This window comes from Bubalus bubalis, chromosome 3 (genome assembly GCF_019923935.1).
Source record: "Bubalus bubalis isolate 160015118507 breed Murrah chromosome 3, NDDB_SH_1, whole genome shotgun sequence".
Lineage (NCBI taxonomy): Eukaryota > Metazoa > Chordata > Mammalia > Artiodactyla > Bovidae > Bubalus > Bubalus bubalis.
This window is the reverse complement of record NC_059159.1, coordinates 87,981,762-88,004,143: the sequence shown is the minus strand read 5'-3', so window position 1 is coordinate 88,004,143 and position 22,382 is coordinate 87,981,762. Positions and strand designations below refer to the sequence as shown.

Genomic DNA, 22,382 nt, shown 5'->3' with positions numbered 1-22,382 from the left:
TCCTACTCACCAGAGCAGCTTATTAGTTTTGACATTACCACACACTCTTATATAACTATATTAAGAAGGGGGAGAGAAGGAAGGGGTGTAAAAGAACTAAAATACCTAATCTACCAAAACAGACTAGGTCTAAAATCAATGAGTCAACAGACACCAGTGTGTGTGTGTGTGTGTATATATATATATATATATATATAACACACACACACACACATACTATTATAGGGGGGCTTTCCTGGTGCCTCAGAAGGTGAAGAATCTGCCTGCTATGCAGGAGACACGGATTTGATCCCTGGGTTGGGACGATTCCCTGGAAAAGGGAATGGCTACCCTCTCCAGTATTCTTTCCTGGAGAATTCCATGGACAGAGGAGTCTGGCAGGCTATAGTCCACGGGGTCTCAAAGAGACATGACTGAGCGATTTTCACTTTCATACTAATATATTAGTATATATACTATGGACTTCCCTGGTGGCTCAATGGTAAAGAATATGTCTGCCAAGAAGGAGATGCAAGTTCAATTCCTGGGTTGGGAAGATCCTCTAGAGGACGAAATGGAAATTCACTCCAGTATTTTTGTCTGGAAAATCCCACAGACAGAAAAGCCTGGTGGGCTATATAGCCCATGGGGTCACAAGAGAGTCGGACACAACTTAGCAACTAAAACAACATTATTAAGGAATTTGAGGGAAAATATTAGTAGAAACAGATCCAATTATTTACAATTGTTCTCTGGGGAAGTTATAATAGAGACTAAGGAGTGGCTGCTTAAGAGACTGCTGCCGTTTTATAAGCATTTTAATACCATTTCGTTTTTTAAATCAAGTGCCAATATTCCTTTGATCTGTGAAAAATGATGAAACAAAAATAATAAAACCTACCCTCCTAAGTGGCCTCCTTTAGCTTAATGGCCTCCAGAAAGGAGTTCAAACAAAGACAGTACAATTTGATATGGTTGGTGGAGCCATGAGATCTGAGTCACTGCAGTTGGGAGGTGCCTGGTGTTGAGTCAAGAGCCCTGGATCTTGAAACAGAAGACCTGGGTTCCAGTCTTGGCCTTGGTGCTCCAAGCTCTGTGGCCTTAGGCAAGGTGCATCATCTCTCCAAGCTTCTTTATCCCATAAGGGCAGTCATCCACACCTGATACAACCAAGAGGATTAAATGCCATAAATCCCAATCCAGTGACACAAACTAACCTCACAGTAAGAAGACAATGAGTGGGGACCTGAAAGTCTGGGCCAGGGAGGTGAGATCCATGGAAAGATAGACTTGAATAAGACATACAGGCTTCTTGCCCATGAACCAGGCACTGAACTGAAATTTCCTCTCCCCTCCATGCTGTTCCCCAGTTCTCTGACACCATGGAGTATACTTTAGGGTTCTACAGACTCAAAAGAGAGGCAGATAACCCAAGCATCAATCTGCATCCCCCTGGATGAGGCTCACACAGACCTTGAACCCATCTGATCCCTGCCTGGGCCATCTTGAACAAAGTGCCTCCTTGACTCTTCCTAATTAAAAAAAAAAAAAATTCTCCAAATTACTTAACCTTAGGATCAAACCTTAGGCCCCAAAGAGGAACTTCCACCCTTTCTCCATTATCGCTATGTCACGCTTTGTGAGAGGCCTGACCATAGCTGTCATTTTAGGACAAGCGGCTCCAGGCTTCCCAGGAATCAGCCCAACGTGCGCCATTTTTTCCAGGTTCAGAGCATTTAGAAGAGCTCATAACTTAAGGGCCAGCTGCCAACTGCCTGGTTGCAAGGGCTCCCTTTCTCCCCACCCCTGCCCCCTCCCTGGATTCAGAGCCTGCACTAGTTTGGGAATGAGAGAGGTCTGGCAATCCATGCTTTCCTAGGACTGCCATAGAACCTTGTCCTTTCCTTCCATTTGTCTCTCTTTTGAGTCTGTAGAACCCTAAAATATACTCCATGGTATCAGAGAACTGGGGAACAGCATGGTGGGGAGAGGAAACTTCAGTTCAGTGCCTGGTTCATGGGCAAGACTCATGACAAGACTCATACCCCATCAGACAACACTGTTGTTACTGGTATGTCGTGATGTAAAGAGGTAGAAAGATGCCCTGTGAAGCAGCCCTGGGCAGAGAGGCCCCAAAACAAGACTCCAGATCAGGCCTGAGGCACCCCTACCAGGATGAGGAGGCAACAAGAGAGTTAGGCTGAAATATCCCCAGAGGTCGCAAGAAACATGGCCTGCTCTCTGCGTAGACAGCACGTGGCATGAACACACAGACCTGCAGATTCAATCCCCCAAAAATGAAGTTTATTCTTTGGCACTTCATACTTGGCAAGGGACAATCATAATGTCAATTTATACAATGATTAAACTAGTAAAATACATCTGGATGGGAAGGAAACCTCAGAGACCAGCTTTGATTCCATGAGCACAAGGTAACAGGCCCAAGACGGGGAGACAGCAGAGGGAGGGTTAGGGGACTAATTAGCCAGTGATTAAATGTCATTTTCCTTGAGTCAAGTGGTTCTCATTTTATTTCAACTGTCCAGGAAACGACGATGAATTTTTTTCATTTTTGGGGAATTCTTTTTTTTTTTTCTTTTTTGGTCCAATGAATAGCTCAACCATATGATTTTATAAGTATTGTGCAATTTCTAAATTACAACCTTTAAAAATCAGGCTGACACTGTCAACTCCTGCTGGTTGGGATTTTCTGAATCACCTACAGAAAAACGGCTGCTCCGCCGAGAGCCTGTCTGAGAAACGGGCCTGTATATTCTGTGCCCCAAAGCATCTATTTCCTCAAAGATGTAGCCAGGAGGCTCAGGGTATGAAGCCAGGCACCTGCTCATTTCCTTAGGAGTAAAGCTGATGGTGTATGTGGTCTGGCCCTCCACAGGGATATTTCCTCGGGGCCCAGACCAGACGGGCTTGCAGCTTTTGGTCATCGTGGGCAGGTGGGGCACATAGTGGGCTCGTGTGGTGGTCAGGCAGTCCAAGGGCTCAGTGGGAAGGTTCAGCTGGGGGATGGGCTTGGCTGGCTCTGTCCGTGTGCTGGCCCACTGCTTGTAGTCCTCTTTGGTCGTGGTGGAGCCTTCAAAGCGGCCACACTTCTTGACCGAGAGCGCAGGCCGGCAGGACTCAGCTGGGGCACCCTTAGGGTACGTGTAGTGGGTCTGCACTGTTGTCAAAAGGTCCATCTTCTCTTCAGGAGGGACATACATGGCGGGAGGTTTGGAGAACACCTGGGGCGTTGGCCAGGCTTGGTACTTATCTCGAAATTCAGTGGTGTTGGAGAAGGGCGTGTCGAGCCCATAAGGCCTGGCAGGAGGTTTCAAGCTCTTGGCTGGCTCCCCCATCAGACCCCGGTATGACTCTTTGTGGGTGGTGAGGCTTTCAAAGGGGATTTCACAGGGTCTGAACTTCTCTGACTCATGCACAAAGCGCTTCTCCAAGGGGTGGGCCACGTAGCTCATCTTGTAGTTTGTCAGATCCTCCAGGGGGATGTTACAGAGCTTGGGCACAGCTGGAGGCTTACAGCTCCTGGTGTTCACCAGGCCCTTCATGGAATAGTCGTCCTGCTGTGTGGTGCGACTATCAAACTTGGTTGATGCTGGCCGGTAGTGGTGAGGTGGACGAAGCAGCTCTCGTCTTGGCTGGTTCCAGGGTAAATAGTCGGCTGAAAATAAAGCAGAAGTGGTGATTATTCATAAATCCAATCACTCAACCTGCATGTATTCCCAGAAGCCCCAAAGCCACAAGCCAGTCTTCAGGGAGATGTTACAGGAAACAGAGGAAAACCAGACTAGATCCCTGCCACCGCCTCAACCAAGGGCTTGATGTTTCAACTTTGTGGTATTTGCAGATTATCGTGCAGCAGAAGGCTTCCCAGGTGGTGCTAGTGGTAAAGAACCCACCTGCCAATGCAGAAGATGTAAGAGATGCAGGTTCGATCCATGGGTCAGGAAGATCTCCTGGAGGAGGGCATGGCAGCCCACTCCAGTATTCATGCCTGGAGAATCCCCACGGACAGAGGAGCCTGGTGGGCTACAGTCCATGGGATCACAGAGAGTCAGATATGACTGAAGTGACTTAGCACGCACACACATGCAGAAGAGACTACTTTATAGGAGTCTCATCACACCCACAATGCTGCATGTGGGGACTGTAGAGGGTCCACGGCCATGAGTGGACCCATGGAATGGATTCCAACAGAGGAGTCCAACTACTGGTTTTCCCTCATCCAAGAACAGTTCCATTCCTCTAAGGGAAGGTGCCCTCTGTGAATCAGCAAAGAGTGACTGGGAAGGTACATGCAGAGCAGTGATACCAAGGATTCACAACCCAGCCCTGCTGGGCCACCAGCCAGACCTACTAGGCCTCCTGGTCATCCATGGGGCAATCACCATTATGTTCCTATCATCACACATACACTCTGCATACATCAAATACGGCACTCCAGGGGAATAAGGGGACTATGTTGGCTAACCAACTCTGAATCCACAGGGAATTCTCTTGCCTACAACTTTACAAAGAGAACAAAAGCAGTCTTTGAGGTATATAGCTAATAGCAGTGGAGTCCACAGGCACACTTTTTTTAAACAGCTTTCTTGAGGTATAATTTGTATAAATATAAATGCACCATTTATACATATATAAATATAAATATAAAATGCACCATCTTACACACATAATTTAATAATTTCTACACAGTTGTGCAACAACTTATAATCATAATCTAGTTATGCTGAATCCCTTGCTGTACCACATAAATTAACAAAACATTGTAAATCAACTATACTTCAATAAAAAAAAATTTTTTTTAATCTAGTTATAGAACATTTCCATCACCACCCTAAAAATCTAATCAAGCCAATTTGCAATCTTCATTCTCATCCCTGGGCAATAATTAATCATCTCTTGGTCACTATGAATGTGCCTTTTCTGGACATTTTCTATAAATGGAATTGCACAATATATTGTGTTTTGTATTGGCTTCATCCATGAAGCATAATGTAAAGGAGGTTCATCCCTGTAACAGCATGCATCAGCTGACTCCCTTCTATTGTTGAATAGTACTAGAATAAATTTTGTTTATCCATTCATCATTTGATGGGCATTTGGATTGTTTTCATCATTTCATTATTATGAAAATTTCTGCTAGGAACATTTATAGACAAGTGTTTGTGAGGATATATCTTTTCATTTTCCCTAGGTCGATACCAAGAAGCGAAATTGCTAGGCTATATGTTTAATTTATGTTTAACTTTTCAACATACGGCCAACTTTTCCAAAGTGGGTGTGCCACTTCACATTCCTACCAAGCAATGTATGAAAGTTCTCATTTCTCCACATCTTCAACACTTGTTATTACGATTTGTTTTTTAATTATAGGCATTCTATAGTGGGTGTTTAGTGGTATCTCATTGTATTTTAATTTACATTGCCCTAATGATTAAAATTTTTGAGTATCTGTGTATGTGCTTGTTAGCCATTCATTTGCTTTTTGGTAAAATATCTACCTAAATCTTTTGCCCATTTTTTCACACAGTTGTTTGTTTTATTTTTGAGTTGTGAGTTATTTTTGTATTCTAGACTACAAGTCCAATGCCAGATATGCGATTTATAAATATTTTTTCCCAGTCTGTCACTTACCTTTTCATTTTCTCACTCAGTTCAGTTCAGTTCAGTCGCTCAGTCGTGTCCGACTCTTTGCGACCCCATGAATCGCAGCACACCAGGCCTCCCTGTCCATCACAAACTCCCGGAGTTCACTCAGATTCACGTCCATCGAGTCAGTGATGCCATCCAGCCATCTCATCCTCTGTCATCCCCTTCTTCTCCTGCCCCCAATCCCTCCCAGCATCAGAGTCTTTTCCAATGAGTCAGCTCTTTGCATGAGGTGGCCAAAGTACTGGAGTTTCAGCTTCAGCACCATTCCTTCCAAAGAAATCCCAGGGCTGATCTCCTTCAAAATGGACTGGTTGGATCTCCTTGTAGTCCAAGGGACTCTCAAGTCTTCTCCAACACCACAGTTCAAAAGCATCAATTCTTTGGCGCTCAGCCTTCTTCACAGTCCAACTCTCACATTCATACATGACCACAGGAAAAACCATAGCCTTGACTAGACGGACCTTTGTTGGCAAAGTAATCTCTCTGCTTTTCAATATGCTATCTAGGTTGGTCATAACTTTCCTTCCAAGGAGTAAGCGTCTTTTAATTTCATGGCTGCAGTCACCATCTGCAGTGATTTTGGAGCCCAAAAAAATAAAGTCAGGCACTGTTTCCACCGTTTCCCCATCTATTTCCCATGAAATGATGGGACCGGATATCATGATCTTCGTTTTCTGAATGTTGAGCTTTAAGCCAACTTTTTCACTCTCCTCTTTCACTTTTATCAAGACACTTTTTAGTTCCTCTTCACTTTCTGCCATAAGGGAGGTATCATCTGCATATCTGAGGTTATTGATATTTCTCCTGGCAATCTTGATTCCAGCTTGTGTTTCTTCCAGTCCAGCGTTTCTCATGATGTACTCTGCATATAAGTTAAATAAACAGGGTGATAATATTCAGCCTTGACGTAGGCCTTTTCCTATTTGGAACCAGTCTGTTGTTCCATGTCCAGTTCTAACTGTTGCTTCCTGACGTGCACACAGGTTTCTCAAGAGGCAGATCAGGTGGTCTGGTATTCCCATCTCTTTCAGAATTTTCCACAGTTTATTGTGATCCACACAGTCAAAGGCTTTGGCATAGTCAATAAAGCAGAAATAGATGTTTTTCTGGAACTCTCTTGCTTTTTCCATGATCCAGCGAATGTTGGCAATTTGATCTCTGGTTCCTTTGCCTTTTCTAAAACCAGCTTGAACATCAGGAAGTTCACGGTTCACGTATTGCTGCAGCCTGGCTTGGAGAATTTTGAGCATTACTTTACTAGCATGTGAGATGAATGCAATTGTGCGGTAGTTTGAGCATTCTTTGGCATTGCCTTTCTTTGGGATTGGAATGAAAACTGACCTTTTCCAGTCCTAGTTCTCGCTAGTATCTTTTAAAACACACAGAGGTTTTGAATTTTTATAGAATTTACTTTTTTCCCCTATGTCTTAGTCTAAAAGATTTAAATTTTTAGCTCTTACATTTAGATCTCTGATCCTTTTTGAGTTAAATTTTTAGTATGGTGTGAAGTAAGGTCTAAGTTCATGTTTCTACAAGTGGATATCAAATTATCTCAGCACCATTTGTGAAAAAGACAAATTTTCAGCTACTTTGGTTTGATTTTCATAAATAAAATTTAGAGTCATACCATGCCAACTTCTTCAACAACAAAAAACCTGCTGAAATTTTGATAGGAATAGCACTGAATCTATAAATAAATTTGGGTGAACTGCACCTTAAACTGCATTGAATCTTCAATCTACAAACATGGATTCTCACTACCTATTTTGACATTATTTCTCATTCTACAAGGCTACCATCACCCTGATAACCAGATAACCAAAACCAGACAAAGTTATTACCAAAAAAGGAAATTACAGGCCAATATCACTGATAAACATAGATGCTAAAATCCTCAACAAAATACTAGCAAACAGAATCCAATAACACATTAAAAGGATCATATACCATGATCAAGTGAGGTTTATCCCAGGGATGCAATGCATATACTGATACTTCAGTATATGAAAACCAATCAATGTGATACACCACATTAACAACTAAAGGATAAAAACCATATGATAATCTCAATCGATGTAGAAAAAAAATTCAACAAAATTAAACCAGTTTATGATTAAAAAAAAAACTTTCCAGAGAGTAGGCATGGGGGAACCTATTCTCAATATAATAAAGGCCAGATACAACAAACCTACAGCAAACATTATTTTCAATTTTTGAAAAACTGAAAGCATTTCTTTAACATCAGGAACAAGATGAGGGTGCCCACTATTATTCAACATAGTTTTGAAAATTCTATCCACAACAATCAAAGAAAAAGAAATAAAGGGAATCCAAACTGGAAAAGAAGAGGTAAAACTCTGTTTGCAGATGACATGATACTATACATAGAAAATCCTAAGGATGCCACCAGAAAACTACTAGATCTATTTCAATAAAGAATTTAGTAAAGTCACAAAACACAAAATTAATACACAGAAATCTCTTGCATACTTATACACTAACAACAAAAAAATCAGAAAGAGAAGTTAAGGAAACAATCCCATTTACCATTGCAACAAAAAGAGTCAAATACCTAGGAATAAACCTACCTAAGACAAAAGAGCTGTATACAGAAAACTATAAGACACTGATGAGAGAAACCAAAGATGACACAAACGGTGGAGAGATGATATACCATGTTCTTAGACTGGAAAAATCAATCCTGTAAAAGTGACTATACTACCCAAAGCAATTTACAGATTCAATGCAATCCCTATCAAAATTACCAGTGGTATTTTTCACAGAGCTGGAACAAAAAATTTTATAATTTGTATGGAAACACACAAGACCCCAAACAGCCAAAGTAATCTTGAGAAGGAAAAATGGAGCTGGAGGAATCAGGCTCCCTGACTTCAGACTGTGGTCATTGCTTAGTTTCTAAGTCATATCCAAATCTTCGTGATGCCATGGACTGTAGGCTTTTCTGTCCATGGGATTTTCCAGGCAAGAATACTAGAGTGGGTTGCCATGCCCTCCTCCAGGGCATCTTCCCAACCCAGGGATCAAACTCATGTCTCTTATGTCTCCTGCATTGGCAGGAGGGTTCTTTACCAGTAGAGCCACCTAGGAAGCCTGCAGACTATACTGCAAAGCTACAGTAATCACTATAGTATGGTACTGGCAGTTTTTTCTTTTTAATTGATCTTACTTTTAGGCCTAGATTCCTAAGAGCTACCCTCTATCACAGCATAGTTTTGTAATCAGCCTCTGATTAACCAGAAGTTATACGTAAGCACCCTCTTCCTACTGGCTCAGACAGTAAAGAATCCACCTCCAATGTGGGAGACCTGAGTTCAATCCCTAGGTTGGAAAGATCCCCTGGAGGAGGGCATGGCAACCCACTCTGGTATTCTTGCCTAGAGAATTCCCATGGACAGAGGATCCTGGTGGGCTACAGTCCATGAGATCACAGACTTGGACACGAACGACTAAGCACACATACTTAGGCACCTTAAGCCACTAAGGTTTTCACCATTTGCTAATGAATCTGTGTGTGAGTTGGAGAATATGGTCAAAGATTGTACAGTTTGCAATTTTTTCCCAGCTTTTGTTTTCTGCCACGCGGTCTCATATTTCCTCTGCATATGCACCAGGCATCATATTCAGCCACGAAAGATGAGTAAATAACTAGACCCTTCCTCTGATCTCTTGAGCCTGCACACTGCCTTGCCCATATGCACAGTCTTCCAGACCATCAGGAATATGTATGAGCTTATCAAGGCCCACCTCTGAGTCTGTCTCAGTCTCTGAGTCTCTTTGGTAAATTTCTGACTGATCTACTGGTCTGTTGCTTGTTTCAAGTAGTACTGCAACCTCAAACTAACCGCAGAAGCTGTCTTACCTAATTTTTTTGCCATTAATGTCACTATTGTTTTTACTGAATTGCCTGAGTATGCACTTTTCTCCAATCAGCCCTCACTGGCAGCAAAGTTGCTGGTTTTCGCAGCCTAGCCTGCCCAAGCAGAACTACCACACAGATGGAACTTGAGGAGGGGTGATGGAAGCAGCCCCAGGATAAAACACCACACACTCCCACTGTTCATAACATGGTTTAGTAGTTTTCCTTGAATAAATGGTTCTCAACTTATTGTACCCCTTTGGTTGAGTTCCAGAGTCCTAAAATGGTTGGTTTTTACTGTTTTGTGCAGTTTTATTGTTGCTTTTTGGGAGAGAGAATTTGTCAAGTTCCTCACTCTGCCACGCTGTAAGTCCTGACATCCCCACCCCCAGGCACACTCTTAAGCTTATTTCAGGCTAATAATACTACCAACTATTTATTTTAAATTGGCTTCATTTTAATTGAAAATCTAATCTTTCTCCAAGAGCTATTAATGGCTCTATCAGCATCTTGAAAGCATTAGGGGGCCTTAGAGGGAACCATCTTGCTGAATATAAACCACATGTTTCCCCCTCAGACTTCAAGCCTCACTGAAATGAGGGTATCTACCTGTGGACGCCTACACACTGCCTCCAGGTACATGGGGGTGGGTAGGACAGGGTTTTCTGGCCCTCTCCCATGATGGATGAAGTGTTAAGAAAACAGGTTCCTAAACTGAGAGTTGCCTCATATGATTTCTGATACCCAACAATACAGTGGAAACCACATTATTATCCAACCTCCCAACTTCCTCCACCCAGCGTATATTACAAAAAAACCTCAGAATTCCACATGACAAACCATTCACATGCCTGAAAAGCCATCAGTAAAAGCCCTTCAGGGCCAGGGTGTCATGTGTGTAATTGGCAAGAACCTCTTTAAAAGGGATTCCATTCAATAATGTGTCTAAAAAAAAAAAAAAAAGCTAAACCTAAAGCTGAGCATCAAGTAATTACACTCTCAATCTTTCCAATTGCACAGTGTTTTGAAAATGTCAAAATTACAACCAAATGCTGCTGGAGCAAATTTTACTAGTGGTTTTCTGGAGGCCAGTAAAGGCACTGGCCATAAGAGTAGTTAGAGAAAAGTTTGCATATTTTTCCTATGCAACAATAGCAAGCAGAGCATATAGACATAATATAGATGCACCCACTGAAATACATCTATTTAATGACCTTGATCTTTGGTTTCTACCCCACCTTCCCTTTGGAAGGAGAATCAATGTATATACACAAAACCATAAAGACTGCTACAGAAGACTTATTAAAGCAACACTATTTCCATAAGAGAAACAAGTCATCACATGAGCGATAAGCCAACAGATAAGGCAAGGATGTGGCCCCTCAAACATGCATGAGGTTGTGCAGGAGGCGAAGAGCAAACGTCCTGGGCCTTCCCCAAGCTTCACTCCTGCCCTCGGCCGGCCCCACCGAGTAACAGACCTGGTGGGGATATGTGCGACTGTAATGCCAACTATGTCACCAGGAGCCCTTGTAAATAGAGACCTAGAACTATTCGTTCATTTATTACCTCACTAAACACATCTTCACCGCAGCATCCCCTGTGCTAAAAGCGGAAAATAAATGTTTGGCATTTAAGGCCAAGTTTTGGAAGCCACTATATCCTAGAGGAGTAATGGAAAAAATTAACCACTGAAATTATATGATATGGTAAGTATTATTCAAAAAACTAGGTTACACATAGGTTACAACTGACACCGAATGACAGATGTTTTCTTTGACTACAAACTGAATTGATTTTAAACCTGAATTTCAGAGGAGAACCATGAAACCTACCCTCAGGTACATATGTAGCCAGAATAAACCCAGAAGGTCTAAGCATGCCTGGTTCAGAACAGTCCTGTTGCCACTTCCTTCAGTCTGTGTAAGTACACTTTTGGTAGGAATGTAAGTTGGTGCAGCCACTATGAAGAACAGTATGGAGGTTCCTTAAAAAACTAAAAACAGGGCTTCCCTGGAGGCTCAGTGGTAAAGAAGCCACCGGCCAATGCAAGAGACATGGGTTCGATCCCTGATCTGGGACGATCCCACATGCCTCTGAGCAATTGAGACTGTGTGCCAAAATTACTGAGCCTGTGCTCTCGAGCCTGAGAGCTGCAACCCCTGAAGCCCACGTGCCCCAGAGCCCATGTTCCACAGCAAGACAAGCCACTGCAATTAGAAGCCCTCACACTCAACTGGAGAGCAGCCCCTACTTGCTGGAACTAGACAAAAGCCTGCACAGCAAAGAAGACCCAGAACAGTCCTAAATAAATAAATAAAATTATTTTTTAAAAAAGAATGAGAACATATCTTTTGGGGGAAAAAAATGAAAAACAAGAGTTGCCATTTGATCCAGCAATCCCACTACTGGGCATATATCTGGAAAAAAAAAAAAAAAACAATTTGAAAAGATACATGCACCCTCAATGTTCATTGCAACACAATTTACAACAACCAGGTCATGGAAGCAACCTAAACATCCATCAACAGAGGAGTGGATAAAGAAGATGTGGTACATGTATACAATGGAGCATTACTCAGCCATAAAAAAGAACAAAATCCTGCCAATTGCAGCAACATGGATGGACCTAGAGATTATCACACTAAGTGAAGAAACTCAGACAAAGACAATATGATATCACTTATATGTGGAATCTAAATAAAAGCATACAAATAAACTTATCTATAAAATAGAAATAGAATTACAAATGGAGAAAATAAACTGTTACCAGGGGGACAGAGGGAAGGAATAAACTGGAATATTGGGATTGACATATACACACTATTATATATAAAATAGATAACAAAGAAGGACCTACTTTATAGCACAGGGAACTCTACTCAATACTCTGTAATGGCTTATATGGGAAAAGAATCTAAAAAAGAGTGGAGTCGATATATAACTGATTCACTTTGCTGTACAGAAGAAACTAATACAACAGTGTAAATCAACCGTACTTCAATTTTAAAAATAAATTTAAGTCTGTGTCAGCAGACAAATTTCTGGTACCTATTAACTGCTTTAAAAAAAAAATAAAATAGGGTTTTCTCAATACTAACTTTCTCAGTAAGGCAAAGTCAGCCATGACTCAGTTTTAGCACTAGAATACTATTCTCTGGTTTGCAGAGGGTAATTTGAGATGTAAATGTTTGGAGAAGGGGAAGAATATGGAAGATTAGATATTTCTTTCTGTGTGTTGATTTTGAGGGGGGATTATTTTGTGGGAGGAGTGGAGGGAGATGTCCTTTTAAATAATACCACTGGGATACTCCATCCTTGTCAACCACTAAGGAAAGCAGGGAGTATTTCTCAGCCCTAGATCTCTCCTTGCACCCAGGGCAAGGTGGAGAGGGGAAGCTGAGCTGAGCAGACAGCTGCTCTGAGGAGCCTCTGACTCTGTCAAGACTTGAAAATCCAGGAAGCCCACAGGGAGGATGTAGAGAGGAGAGGATGCAGTCAGATGAGCCCTACCAGAAGCCCTGCCTCCTCACCCATCAAAGGGAAGAGCTCACTTGGGCTCTGTTTTTTTCCTGCCTGCTCAGTGTCCATTTTTTGCCCTGCTATAAACACTGGGATGAAAAGGGAAACAGAGAAGCCCTGCAGAGGCCAAAGTGCCACCCCACAACGTGCCTCATTGGGCTGACTCCTTAATACAACATCTGCTATGGTGCCTGCCTTGTTGAGGGTAACAGACAAAGAAAAAGGCAGACCCCTGCTCTCTTAGAGCCTGCAATCTAGCCAAAGAGACAAACGTTAAACTAGATTACAAAATGAATTACGAAACAAGGTAGGACAAGTCAGCCTTCAAGCACCTTACAGGATGTGTCTGGTCTGGCATGGGGGAAGGTCTGGGGCACCTTCGGAAGGTGTGATGCTTCTGCCCTTTGCAGAAGGATGAGCACTGGAGAGGGGATGGGAGGGTGGCTCTCTAAAGAGGGAAGGGCAGTGCAACATGCCCTGAGACAGAAAAGAAGTGGAGCAAAGCAACTGAAAGCAGCTCCTGTGGCCAGAGCAGAGGGGCTCAGGGAGGAGGAGCAAATCTTCAAGGCAGCAGAGGAGTGGGCAAAGGTGTGGGAGTTTATCCTAAGAACTGGAGTGATTATTTGAAGAGTTTTAGGTAGAGAAGAGGTCAGGTGAGATTTCTATATTCAAAAGATCTCTCTGCTTGCTTTCTGTGGCCAACAGAGATGAGATGATAAGGTTGGAGAGACGCGCAGCTAGGCGTCCAGCAGTACACATGGAGAAGGCAGGGTTTGGTTGTTACCAGGAGGATGCAACAGAAGGACAGAAGAAGAGAGGGGCTGCAGTGATACAACGTGGAATAAGCTGCATGGGAACAGACACAGGAGGGGCTGATGATGATAAGGAAGGTTGAGGCATCAGTGGGCTGGAGGTCCCAATGAGGCCAAGGACTGTCAACAGGGGGGGTAAATACAAGAGCCAAAAGGACTGGATGGTGGAGGGCACGAAGGTGGAGCTGTTTGGGGATTTGACAATGTCCAGAATGTGGCTTGGCAGGAAGTGGCTATGGAAGAGTAAAAGATAATAGGTGACACTAAAGAAAGTAAAAGGACAAAATAAAAGCAAAAGCAGAGATACTCAGCCACATTTAGAATCTTCCAGAATGATAGATTAACAGCTCCTGGAAGGGCTTCAGGAAGATTCTTACATCCCCTCCAGCCTCTCCACCTCCCCATGGCCAAGTGTTAAGCTTGACTAAGCCACTACTAGGGACTTCCCTGGTGGTCCAATGGTTAAGACTCCATGCTTCCAATGCAGAGCTGCGGGTTAGATCACTGGTTAGGGAACTAAGGGGCTTCCCTGATAGCACAGTTGGTAAAGAATCCACCTACAATGCAGGAGACCCCAGTTTGATTCCTGGGTTGGGAAGATTCACTGGAGAAGGGATAGGCTACCCACTCCAGTTTTCTTAGGCTTGCCTTGTGGATCAGCTGGTAGATAACCTGCCTGCAATGTGGGAGACCAGGGTTCAATCTCCAGGGACGATCCCCTGGAGAAGGGAAAGTCTACCCAACTCCAGTATTCTGGCCTGGAGAATTCCATGGACTGTACAGTCCATGGAGTTGCAGAGTCAGACACGACGGAGCAACTTTCACAGGGAACTAAGATCCCATGTGCTGCATGATGCAGCCAGATTTTTAAAATGCCACTATCACCACAGGCATGCAGACATCACAGACATGTGACAGGGACAGTTTTGTGCGTATTCTTAGGGCGACCATGTACATCATAAGCAGCACAGTTACTGATCACAAACCTGGCCTCCATCCATCCCCATGGCGTCAGTCCTGTGGCTCGTGCTCCATAGGGTGAATGACTGCTATCTGCTACACACACCACTCGATATCCTGTCTCTCCTACCAGACTACAAAGTCAAGGGCAGGTCATTATGCTTCCCTCATGGGTCCTAATACCATGCCTGGAATGCAGAAAATGCCCAATAAAGGAGGAAACTAGCAAAACTAATTTACGAAGTTCAGAGTCAGCACAGTGGTCCTCTTCTGGGTGGGGATGCTAACTAGAAGGGAGTATCGATGCTGTACATTTCAATCTGCATCCTGTTCCCATGTGTATTCACTCAAAATTCATTGGTCTAATTTGCCTTTGTACTGTCAGCTATCTGGCAATTCACCAAGGGATTCTCACTTTCCTCTAGAACTTTCCTAAAACTTTTGCAGTCCAATAGGAATTAAAGATGAACAGGTCCTTGCTGGCTATCTATTTTACCTATAGCAAATACAGCACAAGGAACTCTACTCAATATTTTATAATGCCTAAATGGGAAAAAAATGGAAAAAGAATAGATATAAGTATACATATAACTGAATCACTTTTCTGTACACCTGAAACTAATACAACATTGTTAATCAACTGTACTCCAATATAAAATAAAAATTTTTTTAAAGATTAAAAGGATTGATGTATTATTCAGGGGGAGGTACTCAGCCCATTAAAAAATAATACAATTTTACAAATTCACTAGTCTCTATCATATATTTGCACATTTTTCTGTATGTTACATTTCCATAATTTTTTAACAAGTGAATCAATCAATCAGTGGTGAAACCCAACTTGGCTTAAACTTGAACTGCTTGCCCAATACGGGATGGGAATGGCAAGCTGAGGCAGGCACTGGCACATATTTTCTGTAGGAGGCCAGATATTAAATGTCTTAGGCCTTGCATGCCATATGATTTCTACCACAGCTATTCAACTCTGCTGCCGAACACAGACTTAGCCATAGATAATATAGAAACCCAATGGGAGTGGCTGTGTTCCAACAAAACATACTTATGATGCTGAACTCTGAATTTCATTTAATATTCACATGTCCTAAAGTAATAGGCTTTCTCATTTTTTTTTTAATCATTCAAAACTTTAAAAACCATCCTTACCTCTCCAGCTGCACAGAAACAGGCTGAAGGCCAGATTTGGCCACAGAAAAGACTGCCCAGCCCGTGCACTGAGGGCGTGTGTGCATAAAACCCATTTCCCAGTCAGCACCGAGGCTCAGCCCATCCTCCCCAACCCCACCCCTCCAGCCCTCTCCCACCTTTGTAAGTAGGCAGACTCTCCATCTTGTCCCCACAAGGGTATTTACTGTCCCGAGGTTTGAAGGGATCCACTCGGCAGAGGGGGTAAGGGTTGTAATCTTGTTTATACGTGGTCTGCAGATCCATGTTCTCTTCACTTGGGACGAATGGGTTGGGCTGGTGGATCTTCACTGGTAACACTTTGTGAGGCCCAAAGTCTCTCCTGTAGGAAAATAAGCACACGCCTTGGGAGCCCTTGCCTCGGAATAAGGCTCATGGTTTCCATTCAACCCAATTCTACAGGCGCTTGCTGAGAAGCCATCCTCTCCTCTCTGCCTTCACTGCTCTGCCCCCTGTTTCCCACTTTTGACAAAGACATTGCCATTCGCTTCTCACTCAGGTTATACACCATCAAGGGCCAGCCATTCACCAAGTGCGTGCTCCTTACCTCCACCCTGCAGCTCATCGGTTCCTCTTTTCTCCTCAGTTCAGACCCTGACCATTTCCCAGGTGGGTCATGTTATTACCTATAACCTGGGCTTCCTGCATTATTCCCACCACCTGCCACTCTTCTATCCTAGAGAGCCAAAATCAACTTGTATAAACCCAAAATCTTACCCTTTCACTCCCGGGCTTAAAAATCTTCCAGATAAAGCCCAACTTTCTAGCACTGGATGCAAACCTTCCTGGACCTGCCTTGGCCTTCCTCCCTGGCTGCACCCCCGTCCCTTTCCCCCTCATTCCCCACCCCCATCCCACTGCAGCCACCCAGGACCACTGAGAAGGTCTCTCCTGCGCCTGCTGTCTCCACCTTCCTCCCCCAACCTGTTCATTGTGGAGCTGACTTCTATTTTTCAGGTCCCACCACCTCCTTCTCTATGCTCCCAATAGCTCATGCTAATATTTATCTTCTTCCTCTACTTAACCTCATAGAAAACCAAGAAGAAAAGACCAATAAATGCAGACAATGAACCTTTCACTTCTCAGCTCTCTAGCATCAGCACTCCCATTATTTCAGGGTATATGGAAACAATGGAATAGAAAAATCAAGACATTCTATGAAAAACAAGTATCACATACAAATGTATATATATGGAATCTAGAAAAATGGTACAGATGAACCTATTTGCAGGGCAGGAATAAAGTCGCCAACTTAGAAAACAGACACAGGGCAGAGAGGGAAGCGGAGGGGGGCAAGAACTGGGAGAGTGCCACTGACCTATATTGTGTGTGTGTGTGTGTGTGTGTGTGTGTGTGTAAGTCTCTCAGAGGGAAGCGGAGGGGGGCAAGAACTGGGAGAGTGCCACTGACCTATATATTGTGTGTGTGTGTGTGTGTGTGTGTGTGTAAGTCTCTCAGTCATGTTCGACTCTTTGTGATCCTGTGAACTATAGCCTGCCAGGCTCCTCTGTCTATGGAATTTCCCAGGCAAGAATACTAAAGTGGGTGCCATTCCCTTCTCCAGGGGATCTTCCCAACCCAGGGATTGAACCTGGGTCTCCTACATTGCAGGCAGATTCTTTATCTTTTGAGCCACCAGGGGAGCCCACGTGTAAAACAGATAGCTAGTGAGAAGCTGGGTGTGTAACCGCAATGAGCTCAGCTCGATGCTCTGTGATGATGTAGAGGGGTGGGAACAGAAGCTCGAGAAGGAGGCGATAAATGTACACATATAGTTGATTCACTCTGTTGTACAGCAGAAACTAAATACAACACTGTAAAGCAATTTATACTCCCAACTTAAAAAAGAGAAAAGAAAAAGCATGACACTCTACTGTACACTCTCTTCCCAAAGCACCTCACAGTTCTGCAAAGACCAAGACACCGCAGCAGCACCACCAGCACGAAGTACCCTGGCTCAGCCTGGGCGCCCACTGCCCACCAGCTGCCCAGGGCAAACGCTTCAGCATACATTCCCCTCTTCCTCCGAGAACTTCTGCTTCACACAACAGGCTGTTCTTGCCTGAAACTCATTTATCCAACTGGACAGGGGGAAGGTGGCTTTTCCCTAATGGCACTTCCAAAACGACTTCACCAAGGGAAGGGGAAGGCTTCCGGACAGGAAGACATTGGGCCCAAACACCAGTAAAAACCTACTTCCCCGCCGAAATCTGGAGCAGTGTTACTGAGCCATGCTTGACTAGCAGAGGCAACACGCTCCACTGTAACCTGTCTTGCATGAATTATATATATGGTTGTCAATAAACCCAAACCAGGGACTGAAAGTGCTTGGTGGGAGGGGAGGAAGGAGTTAGGAAGCCGGAGAATTAGTTTCCCTAGGGCTCCAAAGGGGAAACAGGAGATGCTTCAGTTGAACTCCCTGTAACACCCTCTGGGTAGGTTTAAAAATACATCTCAGCAGCAGTTACCGGGCCTGCAGCCTGGGCTCTGTCCCCAGGGGCCCTGTGTTGGCAAATAGCAAGAGGAAGCCCAAAGACCTGAGGCAGCTGACAGCTGACAGTGTAAGTCAGGGTTTATGGAGGGAATGGGCTGAATAAGAACCCAGGGATCAGCTCCCCGCTCCTACTCTTCTAAGCGTGCAAGTGCCTCACACTGATATCTGTTCAAAGCTAAACCAGCTGCAGCAGGGAACTAGGACAGTCAGGCCCCTAGGCTGCCAAGAGAAATGGGAAGGCCCAGAAAACACTGGCTGATAAGCAGTTAACTATAAAGTGGCTTTCATCAGAAAGTTTGTGTTCTCGAGGAGGGCTCCCAAGGGGAGGTGGCTCTCCTCACTCCCCAGAGGGCTGGAGTGGGGTTGGAGGCAGCCTGAGACCTTACAGCTCCATACAAACCTGTGTTCACTGATGGCTACCCAAGAGTTCAGCCCTGTTCGCTTCCAAGAACGTGTACCAGAAGATACCAGGCGGCAGGTGATGAGGAACAAAGCTGAACGCCCACGCTGCCCCGCAGAGCCCTCCCAAGCCCAGAGCAGCCAGGGGTGCCTTCCTGACATGGGCCTGTCGCACCCTGGAACCTGCACACCAAACACGAGACATTCTCTTCTGCTGTTACTTCTGCTGTGAAAACCTTCCTACAAGGGCTGCCAGGCTCTATGATAACTAAAATGTACTTAATGCCCCCATTTCCTGCTGCTACAAGGGAAAAAAAAACAAACAAACAGGACTTCCCTGGTGGCGCAGTGGATAAGAATCCACCTGACAACACAGAGAGTACAGTTCAATCCCTGGTCCAGGAAGATTCCACACGCCTCAGCAGCTAAGCCCATGCACCACGACTAACTGAAGCCTTGCTTGCTAGAGCCCGTGCTCTGCAACAAGAGAAAGCCCTGTGCATGGCAATGAAGACCCAACACAGCCAAAAATAAATTTTTAAACAGAAAAGCACAGCTGACTGCCTACAGCTAACCTCACCAATTCATGGACTTTTCCTGAAGTTGGTTTCTCAATAGCAAAAGGTGATGTGGCAAAATCCTCATTTACCATGTTCGAGGAACGAAATTGTTAACTGAATCTTCCTCTCCAACACAAAATTCAAGACAGTTTATGAAACATTATCAATGGATTGAATTTACTGATCAGTTATAACCACGACAAATGATTTTGGGGAGGGGAGCAGTGATCTACCTCTGAAGAGAGGAAAGTAGTTTAAACTTTAATTCATTTATCCTCCACCCAAAATTATTTATCATGGCTTAAGAATGAATTGAATCAGAATTTATATGTTTCCTCATTATGTTTTTATGTTCAGAACATTTACTGAAATCTATCGTTAACCGCAACATAACTGCAGGTCCCCAACCTCTCATAATCTTACAGCCTTTAAGTTTACGTAAAAGAAAAATATTTTATCCTTCCCAGAAATTGCTCAAATTTAGTAGGTTGTGTTTTTTTTTTTAAATAATACTCCCTTCTCTTCCTGGGGTACATTTCCTAGCTCCTGTGCCCATTTTGACTCTGAACCAAGAAAAAAAATGGTCAAAGATGTTAAGTTTCTTTTAGCTGCACAGTCATAAAAGTTATCTAGTATGGAAAGCCCTGAGTTAAACTCTGAGTTAAGTAAAGGTTAAAGAGAACCTGCTGGGAAGCCAAAACGATTTGACTTCCCATCATTAGGCAAAGTTAAAGGAAGGCATTTGACACGAGTCTGGCAAGAGGAAGAAACTATAACGTAACAGCTAACCAGGGTCATGAGCCTGGAAGAGGGAAAAGGATATTTTCATTATGATAAAGGGGCTACACAATACTTTGTTCAATCTCTTTTTAATTTTTAAAAAATGCTTAATATTTGTATAACCCTGGCATGCTAGAGAATTTTTTTTTTAATCTGGCCATCCCAATTTTCATGTGGGATCCCAACCAGGGATCAAACCTGTAGCCCCTACATTGGAAAAGTGGAGTCTTAACCACTGGACCACCAGGAAGTCCCTATTTTTAATGTTTAGCCGTGAAAACTTCAGAATTTGTTAATATACCCAAACAGTTGATCATATTAATAAGCAGAAATAATTTTAAGAGCTCCTGCCCAGAATTAACCCATGCACTTATGATCAATTAATCTACAACAAAGGAACCCAGGATATATACAATGAAGAAAAGACAGTCTCTTCAGTAAGTGGTACTGGGAAAACTGGACACACACATGTAAAAGAATGAAGTTAGAACATTCTCCAACAATACATACAAAAATAAACTCAAAGTGGATTAAAGACCTAAATGTAAGACCAGAAACCGTAACATCCTAGAAGAAAACAGTACTCTGACATAAATCATACCAATAGTTTTTTTTCAATCTGTTTTCAATCTCTCCTAAAGCAAAGGAAATAAAAACAGAAATAAACAAATGGGACCTAATTAAAGTTGAAAGCTTTTATACAGTTCAATGAAATGAAAAGACAACCTACAATATGGGGGAAAATATTTGCAAATGATATGAGCAGTAAGGGGTTAATATCCAACATATATAAACAGCTCATACAACAGAACAAAAAATTGATTATAAAACAGAAGAGCTGAACAGTCAACAGTTTTCCAAAGAAGACATGCAGATGGCCAACAGGCACAGAGAAATATGCTCAACATTGCTAATGATCAGGAAAACACAAATAAAAACCACAATGAGATATCACGTCAGACCTGCCAGAATGACTATTATCAAAATGAACACAAATAACAAATGTCGGAGAGGAAGTAGAATAAAGCGAGCTCTCGTACACTGTTGGTAGGAATGTAAATTGGTGCAGCCATTGTGGAAAACAGTATGTAGGCTTCTCAAAAAGCTAAAAACAGAACGACCATATGACCCAGAAATTCCACTCCAGGGTATATATCTGAAAGAAACAAAAACCCTAATTCAAACTGATACATGCTCTTCTAGGGTCATTGCAGCACTACTTAAACAACTGGCAAGATACGGAAGCAACCGAAGTGTTCACTAACTAATGAACAGGAACTGTGTGGTGGGTGTACACCACACCTCTTCTGATACATACACACACACACACACACACACACACAATGGAATACTACTCAGACATAAAAAAGAATAAAGTTTTGCCATTTGCAATAACATGGACAGACTTGGAGGCTATTATTCTAAAAGAAAACAGAAAAAGAGAAATACTGTGTGATATCACTTACATGTCGAATCTAAAAAATACAACAAACTAGTGAACATAACAAAAGAGAAGCAGACTCAAACCAATGGTTACCAGTGGTGAGAAAGAGGGAGGGGCAATATAAATAAAAAGTAGAGGATGACATTATAAATAAAAAGTAGGGGATTAAGAGGCATAAACTATTATGCATAGAAATCTACAAGGATATACTGTACACTACAGTAAAGCTAATATTTTACAATAGCTATAATGAACTATAAGCTTTAAAAGTTGTGGATCACGCTTCCCTGGTGGTCCAGTGGCTAAGAATCTGCCTTGCGATGCAGGGGACACAGGTTCTGTCCCTGGTCCTGGAGGACCTCACATGCCTCAGAGCAGCTGAGCCCGTGTGCCACGGCTGCTGGGCCCGCACTCTCGAGCCTGAGCTCTGCAACCAGAGAAGCCACTGCAACAAGAAGGCCGCACACCACACCAGAGAGCAGACCCCGCTCACAACTAGGGAAAAGCCCATGCCACCAATGAAGACACTGCAGCCAAACAAACAGAGAATTTTTTTTTTAAAGTTGTGAATCACTACATTGTACACTTCTAACCTATATAATAGCATACATCAACTACACTTCAATTCAGGGGAAAAAACAAAGCTCCTCCTCTTGGCCCAAAGGCAATCCTTTCACCCCGC

At 43.2% G+C, this 22,382-nt stretch overlaps 1 protein-coding gene across 1 annotated transcript in view; it reads right to left on the bottom strand.

Moving 5' to 3' along the window:
- Positions 1–2,261: 2,261 nt before the first annotated feature.
- Positions 2,262–22,382, bottom strand: part of SAXO1 (stabilizer of axonemal microtubules 1) — a 110,560-nt gene continuing 90,439 nt past the window's right edge. The window contains exons 3-4 of the mRNA XM_025279017.3: positions 16,143–16,345; positions 2,262–3,655 (exon numbers count right to left, since the gene is read on the bottom strand). Coding sequence (XP_025134802.3) covers positions 2,652–3,655; positions 16,143–16,345 — 1,207 coding nt within the window. The 3' untranslated portion in view covers positions 2,262–2,651. The remainder of the gene's footprint in view (positions 3,656–16,142; positions 16,346–22,382) is intronic.